At 48.9% G+C, this 11,571-nt stretch overlaps 1 protein-coding gene across 1 annotated transcript; it reads right to left on the bottom strand.

Moving 5' to 3' along the window:
- Positions 1 to 5,524: 5,524 nt before the first annotated feature.
- LOC127333521 (uncharacterized) lies at positions 5,525 to 6,211 on the bottom strand. The gene has a single exon (XM_051359900.1). It carries the CDS (start codon positions 6,209 to 6,211, stop codon positions 5,525 to 5,527), a length of 687 nt encoding a protein of 228 aa, XP_051215860.1.
- Positions 6,212 to 11,571: the final 5,360 nt, after the last annotated feature.

Consider the following 11,571-nt stretch of genomic DNA (forward strand, 5'->3'; position numbering starts at 1 on the left):
GGGCTTATTGTGGAAAACCATGCACCTTCATAGCTACTAGGTGATTTGAGAAGTGGCAATTTGTGGTAAAACTTGATTTATCTATGATTTGAGAAGTGGCAATTTGTGGTAAAGACTCCATGAGTAAGTGCCACTCTTTTTCGGATTTTTTTGCACATTAAATAACTCATTTAACTGGTTAATCCCATTTGTTGACTCTCTGTTGACCAGCCATTTGAGGGTAAAACTGAGTATATTGCACTAGCCAGTATTAACACTCAAGGGGAAAACTGAGCACATAAAAAATGCTAGTATATGACTCGAGGGTATACCTGAGTATATCTAAATTTCCAGGGTTAGACTCGAGGACGCGTATTGCGGTGCAGAAGTGGAAGACGTGCCATTGTTGACACGTGTCGCGGTGCAAACGTGCACTAGTGGACGCGTAGGACGCGGGTCGCATTTAGGACGCGTAAGCCCCTCTCTCCCTCCCTCTTCACACAGTACGTTTCATTCTCGCTCACGCACGAAACCACGCCTCTCACGTCCCATCAACTTCTCCAAATCGAAGGAAAAACTCCAACCGCCGTACGAGCCCTGCCGGCGATGGGAAGAAGAATGCGCCGGCGGCCATCGCCCCCGAGCCCATCGCCTCCGAGGCCGTCGCCTCCGAGCCCGTCGCCTCCGAGCCCGTCGTCTCCGAGCCCATCGTCTTCGAGCCCGTCGCCGCCGAGCCCGTCGCTGCCGAGCCCGTCGCCTCAGAGCCCATCGCCTCCGAGCCCGTCGCCGCCGAGCCCGTCGCCTCTGAGGGCGGCGCATCCAAGCGCGGCGCCTCCGTGAGCTGGGCCTCTCTCATGGGTGACAGACCACTTCACAAGATCGGCGAATGCTTACTGGCGAATGAGGAGTACGTGGACGCCTACTCTGCTATGAGGCAAGTCTGTAGAAATTGGCGCTCAGGTTTACCTGAGCCCGACGTGCACCTGCACGAATGGATCATGGTAGACCACGCCCTTCCACGCGCCGCTGAGTTCACCTTCCTCCAACTCGGCACATCCCGCTACGTCACCATAGATCTATCGGAAGTTCGTGCAAGGTTCAAATTCCTCCAAATTCCTCCATATCTATAGGGTTAATCTATTCTTATTTTCAATCTTAGTGCTGAATGTTATCTTCATCAATATATTTTAGATACTACTTCGTCGGCTTTTGCCGTGGCGTCATCGTGCTTGCCCAGAAGAACCCGCCGCACAAGATACGGCTTCTGAACCCACTCACAAAGGCATCGAACACTATGTTTGAGGCGCAGATGCCATCTATTTTTCTGGATCCAGTCGCTGTAATCAAATCCCCGACTATGGTCTTCGTTTGCTCACATTACCCGAACGAAATTAGTTGGGTCGATGAGAGCACTCCAACTAAGGATATATATGAAGATTGGGGAGATGGAAGTTTTTCGATTGAGAACCATGGTTTGCGTTGCATTACCCCGTTCAATGGTGAACTGTATGCAATAGCTGTGGACAATTTTGAGTCCGGAAGAATAGTGTGCACTAATGTACAGTTGCAGCAGCGCGCGAGCACTGTCAAGATGGAGACACTAATTTCATTTCCACAACTTGGAAATGACAAGTTCGATCTTGTGAAGTCGGATGGTGATCTGCTGCTTGTGTTGTTGGACAACATGCTTTTGGAGGACCAACCATTGGTGTACCGTGTGGACACTCAGAGCCGCTCTCTCCATCCGGTCAGTAACATTAGCAGTCATGCATTCTTCGTGCATTATATCCGGTGTATCTCCGTTGACACCAGAGTGCACCCGACACTTCGACCTGGCTGCATCTACTACGCCGATTTGGGTTATATCAGAGAGTACATTCATGATACAAAGGCCTGGGATGAGTGGCCATGATATGTGGATAGAATAGGAAACTACGGTCTGAGAAATGAACACAGGCCATACCGTCTGGAGGATGTATTGGCCGCACACTGCAGACGGAAGGAGTTCAATGAATATTTCCTTGGGATAATGCACGAATGGGGCGACGAAGAAATATATGAGCAATGAGGAATCTTCTTGTTGGCCATACATTGCGTGCGTCTTGTATTTTTTTCTAGCTTAGTTTGTCGTGAATATTAACAACGTTATTGGCTGCTTTTGGCTGTTGTATGCAGTTTATGTATTATACTTAGTTTTCTGATTATGCTGCTGTGAATTTATCATATACTAGCTTCTAGATTTGCTGCCATATTGGGCAAAAAACGAGGGCCAAAAGGCAGAAATAGAAGCTTCTCTAGATTTGGTACTAATTTGGTGAAAAAGACAGAGAGAGAAAGAGGGGAAAATGTGCTCTTAAAAATGCCAATTTGGGCCGAGAGAGACAAAACCCAGCTCCTGCTCACGTGCAACCAAACACTATCTCGTCATGTCCCACGCGGTCCCTTTCTACCAGCCCCACGTGACGCGAGCCCACACGATGCGGCCCCACACGTCAGCATGGAACAGTCAACTAAACGGGAATCCTGCCGTCTGAGCTGCTTATGCGGGTTTCAAACAAGGACTTGGGGAAAAATGAGGAAAAACTAAGGAGCTGGGAAAACTGAGCACAACTAAGGAATCGAGAGCACGAAAATAGAAATCCCTTTCTACTAATATGCAATTCGCGGAGTGTCGCATTTTCAATTTCCTTCCTGATCAGACAAGACAAACCATCAGCCACAACAATAAATAAGTACGGGGAGAGGGGATCACCCTGGCGTAGACCTCGTGACGGAGTGAAAGGATCCAACATCTTTCCGTTAAAGCGAATCGAATACCGAACGGAGGTGACGCAAGACATAACCCACCGAATCCAAGTACCGTGAAAGCCCAGCTTCGCTAAAACCCTTTCTAAGAATCTCCAGTCCACGCAGTCATAGGCCTTGGCCATGTCCAACTTGTACGCACAAAATATTTTTCTAGCAACCGATCCAGTCTGGATTGAGTGTATATACTCAAAGGCAATGAAAGCGTTGTCCGTAATTAATCTTCCGGTGATGAAAGCACTTTGCATAGGTGATATGATGCCATCCAAAATCGGCCTCAGTCTATTCACGAGACATTTGGAGACCATCTTGAAAATTACATTGCATAAACTGATGGGGCGGAAATCTTTAATATCTTCTGGGTCATTCTTTTTTGGAATTAGGACAATGGCTGTATCATTGACCTCCTAGGGCATTATTCCATCAGTGAAAAAACGCTGCACAACACGTACCACATCATTCCGAAGTAACTCCCAGTTCTGTTGAAGTAATCGGACAGGAAATCCATCGGGGCCTGGAGCCTTGAGGGGACCAATCTGAAATAGTGCATCGCTGATCTCCTTCTCCGTAAAATATGCACAAAGTGTGTTATTCATATCATCATCCACTATTAGCTGTAAAGTATCAGTAATGATCGACGGATCAATGCCATCATCACGTGTATATAGCCCCTGGAAGAAGGTGCGGGTAAGCTCCTCCATCTCAAGGGCATCCGAGGTAAACGATCCGTCAGTCCGCTTCAACTTATTAATGCGGTTTTTCTTCTTTCTTCTTGTAGCTTGGCGGTGGAAATATTTAGTATTTCGGTCACCCTCCCGTAGCCACACAACACGTGATCGCTGCAACCACATTATTTCTTCTCGATACAGTAATTCATCCATCTCCTTTGATAGTTGCAGTCTTGTGTTCACTTTCAGGATCATGGAGTTGAGAAACAGCCTCGAACAACTTCCTTTTCTTCTCGATTTCTTTGGGTACAGAACCAAAATGTGAGGCCTTCCATGAGTAGAGGTCGTTCATTACCATGCACAGGGATGTGTGCACATCGCCCAAATGGGCAGTAGGAATGCGCCTTGACCAAGCTTCCTCTACAGCCGATGCAAGAGAGCCATCTCGTTCCCACATAACTTCATAGCGCCTAATTTTTGGAGGATAATAATTTTGCACTTCAGACGATAAGAGAAGCGGGCAATGATAGGAGAAACCAGATGCCTAAGACGCAGGTCCGGGAAGGTCGAAGACCAAGCAGGGCTTGCCACCGCCCTATCCAACCGGACTTCAACATTCCGATCCCTCTTCTGTTTATTATCATGTCCACGGGGTTCCAATAAAACCTAAATCATGAAGATCACAGTGTGATAGTATCTCATGGAAATCAAGCATTAACCGTTTAGATCTTCGGGCTCTCGAGAAGTGTTCTTCCTGCCACATTGCCTCATTAAAATCCCCAATCATCAACCAAGGCTCTGGAGATCGTGGTTTCATTTGACGCAGCTTGTCCCACATGAGATGACGGTCACTTGCACGAGGTTCACCATAAACAAAGGTTCCTCTCCAAAGCCGTGGAAAAGACCCTCCACTAATATGTGTATCAATATGTCTCGAACTGAAAGAAAGAAGGTCTACAGAAATACCTTCCACCGAATACAGGGCAGTACCTCCTCCGTTACCATCTCCCTTGACATGAAAACAATTGTCCATACCCAGACGGCAGCGCAGGTTGCGCACACGGTCCTCCGACAGCCTAGTCTCGCAGATGAAAACTAAGCAGGGCTTATGGGTCAGAACTAGGCTGACCAACTCATGAACTATCGCGGGTTGCCCCAGTCCCTGACTGTTCCAGACTAGGATACTCATTGGGCTCGGCGGTCCTCCTCGATGGAGGCCGCCGATGATGCCATTGTATTTTTGCTCGTACCAGTTTTTTGGAGTTTTGCCCGGTCCCTCGACTTGACATAGGGTGGAGGAAGAGGAGGAACTGTGGGATCCATCGACCCCCCATCCTGCACCTCCTCAGGTAAAGTCGCAGTGTTCTCATTAGCAAAATCCAGTTTCATAGCCAACGGGTTTGCCTCGGGAATAACTTCAGTGCTCACATTAGGGGGTTTTATCGGGCTAGTGCCCGTGTCAGTCAAGTCATCCTCCTTATTGAGTTCAGCATCATCCGATTACCTCTTCCGGGGGCAGTATGGATCCACATCCCCTTTTCCGCCCCTCCCACCACGGTTTGGCGCGCGTGGAGTGAACCGCCGAGGAGCAGGGACAGGTTGGGTAGCCCTTCGTGAGGCCAGAAGCCAGGATCCCCATTGCAGCTGCTTTTCCTCCCAATCTCCGTCGCCACACTCCTCATGGTTGTGTCCCAAGTGACAAGGTATCAACTTGTCAATGCCTACAGATTGTAGACTAGGGTTTAGTTGGAAGTAGAGGGCAAGTAGATCTCGAAGCCGGAAAAGTACTCGACTGCTAGAAAATTAGGGTTGTGTTGACAATGAAATCGATCCTCTCTTTCTTCCTCGACTCCCCCTTATATAGGAGGCGGAGCCGAGGGTTTCGTGATGTACAAGTTACAAAGTCCGGGAGACTCTTTGAGTTCGTCCCGTAATCGTTACAAGTCATTATTCCTATTACAACTCTATATTTCCAAACTATGTCATAATTGGGCTTCCGGGCTTCATAATCTTCGGATCATGGGCCTTCAGCAAACCCCAGATACCATCTTCGGCAAGCTCATTGGGGATGCCTATGTCACCAAGAGCCCACAATGTTTACAATAATATGGGATTTTCTCATACTTGACCATGAAACGCTTCTTCCCATCTGGGAGGTTCAAAGTAACAAATCTCATTAGAGCTTTTGCAACAATTATTCTAACTCTTACACGAACATAGTTCCCCTCGAAGAACAGCTTTGGGGATAGTTGCGTCTCCCTGACGAGTCCAATCTTGCGAGAGAGATCGTCAACAATAGCCGGCCTGCGGTATAGCTCTGGAATGCCATGAATTTGAGCCCAAACATACATGCCATCAAAGGTGACAGATTCAGGATTTCTCAGGCCATCGTAATCTTCGATGAGCAACCCCCATCCACGGAAAGTCCACGGTCCTTGGTGTACGACCTTCTTCCAATCCCCCAGGCAGTGCATCTGAAAGATAAAGAGATTTTCACCAGCCTCCCGGCAGATTGGATCACGAGAGAGGTTCCAGACGATTTTCATCTTCGCGAAGAGAGCATCTGCACTAAACTTCCGAGAAGTAAGGACACGACCGATCGCCAACCACCAGCCAGCCTTCTGGAACTCCTTGGCCGCCTCCGCGGAGATGACCACCTCGTCGAGCTCATCCTCATTGAGCTCCAGATGGCTGAACATGTCTTCAATCTCAGCTTCCTTCCCCTTTGCAGACCCCGAGCCTCCAGCCTCTTCCGCCATGGTTCAACAAACCGCAAGGGAGAGGCTGCACAGAAACGCGGGGGGAGGACACGCCAAGGAAATGCGCGGGGGGGGGGGGGGGGGGGACACGCAAGCTAGCAGGGCGGAGCACCGCTGCGGATCAGTGCTCGAACGGGAAGAACCATCGGGAATCAAGGTACCACATGCGATCTCAAAACGGCGTCGCCGCCGCCAGAGCAGAAAACCCTAACCGAGAGGGTACTTCGGATTTTTTAAAACATCATCATGTTTAACATGCCATTCACAATGAAACCTTGAACCTGTTTGGGGGAGATAAACACAATTCTAAATTCCTACTCTCACTAGTTACATAGGCCCACATGTCATATTCATCTTACCAATCCGTGATGGCTCCTTTCCATCACCGGCGAAGGATGGCGAGCCTACTCGCAGCATGGACGCCGCTGAGTGTCGGGGTGGAGAGTCTGGTGCGTTGCTCCATGCATTGGCACGGTCATGGACAACGATTAGGGATGGAATTAAAACTCAAACCCGTGAGTTAGAGTAGGTCGCAGCTCAATTGGACTCGGCTTATAATGAGCGGAGCTGAGTTTGAACTTTTGTGCTAAACGAGACCGTGTACTGTTTATCTATACCTAATAATAAAGGAGCTAACGTTTCCTTGGTTTGGTCCGTCACAATGCGCTTTCGTCCCCCCGTGATGTGCCTTCGTCCGTCTTAGTTCCATCCCGACAAAGCTCATGTCGAAGCCCGAAGAAAACCAACTCCACTTCGATAGGATTTAGATAACACCACCTAAACCAATGAGAAGTCCACGAGACGCACGGCTCCTCCAAAAAAGGAACCACACGGGACCTCCATGGATGGAAGATCGTAATATTCAAACCCTATATAATCTACACCAACCCGATCAAATCGGGTAGCACCTCTCTAATTAGAACGAAGCAGCCAAGCAGGCAACAACAAGGGATCGAAACAGAAGTCTCGCGGCGAATCTCTAGACCATCGTTCTCGAGGTGGAGAGCTGGGACGCTATCGACGACAAAGAAGGGATGATGACCCTCGGCGACAGCCGACGCGATACTGCGATAGGCTTCATGAAACACGTCGCTAGGCTAGCCCACGGCGAGGAGATCCACTGGGCGAAGATCTACTTTGATTTGTGCTATCCGGCTAGATGCTACGCGATAGCCAAGCTCCTCTACGTTGTGGCTGAGCTTCTCCGGTCGCCGACCCAGCAGGTGCTCCTGAAGTCCCGAGTCATCGTCCGTGCCAGTTTATTCCGTCAGCCATCACATGCCTGTCTCTCGAGAAAACGTGGATAACCACATCTCGCGGCCTCGCGGGAGAGGACACTAGCTACCGCGTGGTTGTGCGGTATGACCGTACGAGGCGACGGTTGTCTTGCCGGCGGCGGAGCTGAACTTGAGGACGACTCCATCCAGCAGCAATTGTGGCGGTTGCAACAGCGCTGGCGCTGGGATTGACCATGCATGGCCCATGGCGGCCGAGATTGGCCATGGCCCTTAGCGGTTGAGCTCAAATTTCTCGCATGGCACAATGGCACGAGCTCTCTCCGAGTTATTCTGTCTGTCAGTGCACAATATATAATGCAAACATGAGCGCCTTGAGTTGCTTTAACGCCGACACCCGACAGCCACCAGGACCCGCACGCTGCGCGCGGTCGAGCATGGCTGAGCGCACGATAGTAATGCAGGGCTGGCAAAGGGAAGCTCCACGAGGACACGCATGTCATGTTATACATGCATGCTAACCTAGCTCTAAGCTGGATGCGGCGCAGGGCGCACGAGCAGACTCCATCACCATGCTAGCATCGTTCCATCCCTCGCCGTCATCCTCACAGGCAGCGTAAAGAAGACCATTAATTCGTTTGCAGCGGTGAAGCTCCAAAAGACAATGAGGACGTGCAGGTTTACTTGTTACTGCTTGCATATCAGCCTTTGCCCCACTACGTTTCTTGTGCCCTTCTTGACGTGTGTAAATAGAGGCAGATACTGAAATTTTCGCCCCTGCAGAAGAAGCGAACAACAGGGGCTTCAGTTTAGTTCGCCATTTTTGGTTCATTTCTCGTCAGATTTTCACCGTTTTGATATGTTGTCAATGTGTTTGCATTTGGGATGAACTTAAGTCTGGCTCGTAACAGATTATTTTATAGCAACAGAGATATAAGATCAAAAATAATGCAAAGTTGGAGAGTCCTAGAATTTGATCCTTAGTCTAGAATAGAGCATCCTTTTTAGGTATATTTAGAAAAGCCACCTTCTACTGTCAAAGCAGGAAAAGTTAACACATGTGGCCTGTAACAAAAGGCCCAAAACAACAATAAAGACTGAAACTACAAGTAGACAAAATTAAAACATATTTGGATTATTAATAATTTAATTTCACGTACTTTCCATCCAATTTGCATACAGACTTTATATTGATGATATTATTAAAATTAACTACTAATATATAGACCAGTCAAGGGCTTGCTATAAAGAAGAAACCAATGCTCTAGGAAAAGGGTGAATCGAGGATAGAGTTTCGCGGGTTGGTTAATTTTGGCGTTGAGAATCATACACTGCAACTGCTACACCAAACCGCATGATAAAATATAATCAACCCGTTGCAACGCACGGGCAAATTTCCTAGTCTTGTTTAAGTCCATAAAAATCAAAGGTTGTTTCGGAGGTCTTTGAGACAAGCCGAGCTAACTCGTTAGTTCAAATTTTAAACTGGGATTCACTCACAAGTTTATGGTGCCAACAACAATGGACAGAGTTTGGAAGTTCGAGGCTTATTATTTCAATGGATCCTCCAGGAGCTTATAGGGTTTAAAAAATAGGCTATTTTTGTATCCGTTTCAGAAGGTACAAGGAGCGAGTTCGCCCTGGTCTCGCGGCGTGCCGTGGACCGTGTGGTGAGTCAGTGGAACAGGGTCGTGGAGCGAGGAAAGCGCCGGCCGGCTTCCGTCCTGCCATTCGCGCACGCGGCAGGTGGGAGAGGAGATGCCTGCCACGTCGAGTCGAGGCACGGCAAGCAGACCGGGCCGGTGCCGTGTCTCCCTCTTGCGTTTCCGTGATACCAATTGTAGAGCGGAACGCCGGGTCGCGCGCCGTATTCTGTTGTTATTATCGCGGTTCCAGTTCCCACGCAGCGCCCGGTCGCCGGTCGCCCCTTTCCTTGCCGCGCGCCGGGCACCGGCATGGCACCGCCACCGCCACGCGCCGACGCCTCGTCGAGGTCGATCGAGAGTTATCTGGGGAAGGTGGGAGACCGCTGGGCGCCTGGGGCACTAGTCTCTGCTCGTGTGGGCTTATTATACTGTACCACCGTGGTCTTCACTCTTACCCAAGTTGGGCCCATCAGTGACCCATCGACGACGCGGATGACACCGACTCGATCGCTCCGCGCCGTCTGTGGTCCGTGGATGTATATGTGCATTCCGCAACACAACAACCATCAGGAGTTGGGAAACACCACGTTTCATTTCATAATATAGTTATGTACTAGCTGCACTGGATAAGTGACGCATGAAGGCAACTTGAAGCCAAACTTGTGAGCTCCTGGTAAGCCAGACTTGCTTGCTTGTGTGGAGATGGCATCTCCCGTTAGCTCTGGAGCTGGCCACCAGTTGTGCAGAGGAGTCAAGCACGCCACCAGTTGTGCAGAGGAGCTGCTTCTCATCCAAACTTGTAGAGGAGTGGGAGATCCGGTGCGCCACCGGCTCATCCTCAATGTCGGCGTGGTTGGAGTTCCGATGGGTCTTGTTCGTAAAATTTCTTTTAATCTAGACTTTTCTATAAGATTGTGGATCTAATATCATCTTCCTTTTTCCGGCAAAAGAATATGCAAAAAAAATTAATAGATGACAACCATGAAGCTATGTTTTGGGCCGTGAGTACCCATCTCGTATCTCATTGAGCATTGAGACGCCTCCGTGGCAGGCCACAAGCCCACAATAGAAGAGAACTGCTAACTCTCTCACTCTAGCTGCACGGAACGTGGTAAGGAAGCTAGAACTGAAAGGGAGCAGGGAAGAAGAGAAAAATCCTCCGCTCCAAAAGGTTTTTTTTTTTTGGAAAAGCTAGTGAAGAAACTAAGTATGGTACTCGCACCGTCTATACATCTAAAATTAGATAAATCTCAGACGTCTATTTATGGAATAATGTAGTATAATTTTATCCACGATTACCTTACCCGTATATGGACGCAGCTTGCCTTTGTCTAGGTCATGCAACCATCCGTGCGACCATTGCACGTGGCATTCGTTCGAAGCTTCTTGGCCTATTCCGTAAGCGTTTATGCTATTACGTTGTAAAAATATAGAAATACACGTAAATACGAAACCCATGAAAATACTGGTTTTCTTTTGCAGATCGAGTCACCGGCGGCCGGGTGGCCGGCTCGCTGCCATGCCCTTGGTGGTGCATATGTTATCCCATGCCCGTCTCAAGAACGTGGCTCACACATGCGTTCTTTCCCAACCGGCGCAACTCCAACCAGCTCGTCTTCCATAATATCCAGCACCTCCTACGATTAGCCATGGATTTTATGTGCTCCGGTGGCCGTCACCGATGAGATGGCCGACAAGCTAGTGGCTACTCGCCACCGGAGTCACTGGTAGAGGAAATATTTTTCGATGAAAAAGGGCGAAGGAAGTTCCTCTACGCAGGGTGCCGTTGCCGGGGATGAGCATGCATGTCGCCGTGGCGCGGGAGCTCATCTCCGGGGGTGCAGATATTGGAGATATGACCAAGAGGCAATAATAAAGTGATTATTATTATATCTTTGTGTTTATGATAAATGTTTGGATCCCATGCTATAATTGTATTAACTGGAGACATTAATACATGTGTGTTTTGTAAACAAAATAGAGTCCCTAGTAAGCTTCTTGTTTAACTAGCTTGTTGATTAATTGATGATCATGGTTTCGTGATCATGAACATTGGATGGGGAGCGACTAGAACGCGCACGGGATGGCGCGCACGATGTCTCGCCGGGCCGCTCCGCGCTTGACACTTGTGCGCTGCAGTAGTCTGTCACCGCGTCCAACTACCCCACATTTAAACGGTCTCCACATGTACCTACCCGGCATCATTAAAAAAAAGAGAAAAACTATGCACCGTGACAAATCACTGTCTGAACATCACGCGGTGCAAAAACGATCCAACACAGTATTACATGAGAAAAAGGCAGTGCACGAGCAATGCACTGCCAGGACATCATGCGGTGCAAGAGTAACCCAAGGCAGTGCAACGTGATACAAAAAAGATAAAGAGCCCAGGAGACGCACTGTAAGGACACCGCGCGGTGCAAAAAAGAACAAAGACAGTGCAAAGCCGTACAAAAAAACAGTGCACGGGCGGAGCATT

The sequence above is a fragment of the Lolium perenne genome, chromosome 1 (assembly GCF_019359855.2).
Source record: "Lolium perenne isolate Kyuss_39 chromosome 1, Kyuss_2.0, whole genome shotgun sequence".
NCBI lineage: Eukaryota > Viridiplantae > Streptophyta > Magnoliopsida > Poales > Poaceae > Lolium > Lolium perenne.

Coding starts and splice junctions, on each gene's coding strand:
- LOC127333521 (XM_051359900.1), bottom strand. CDS start 6,211: ATGGCGGAAGAGGCTGGAGGCTCGGGGTCTGCAAAGGGGAAGGAAGCT.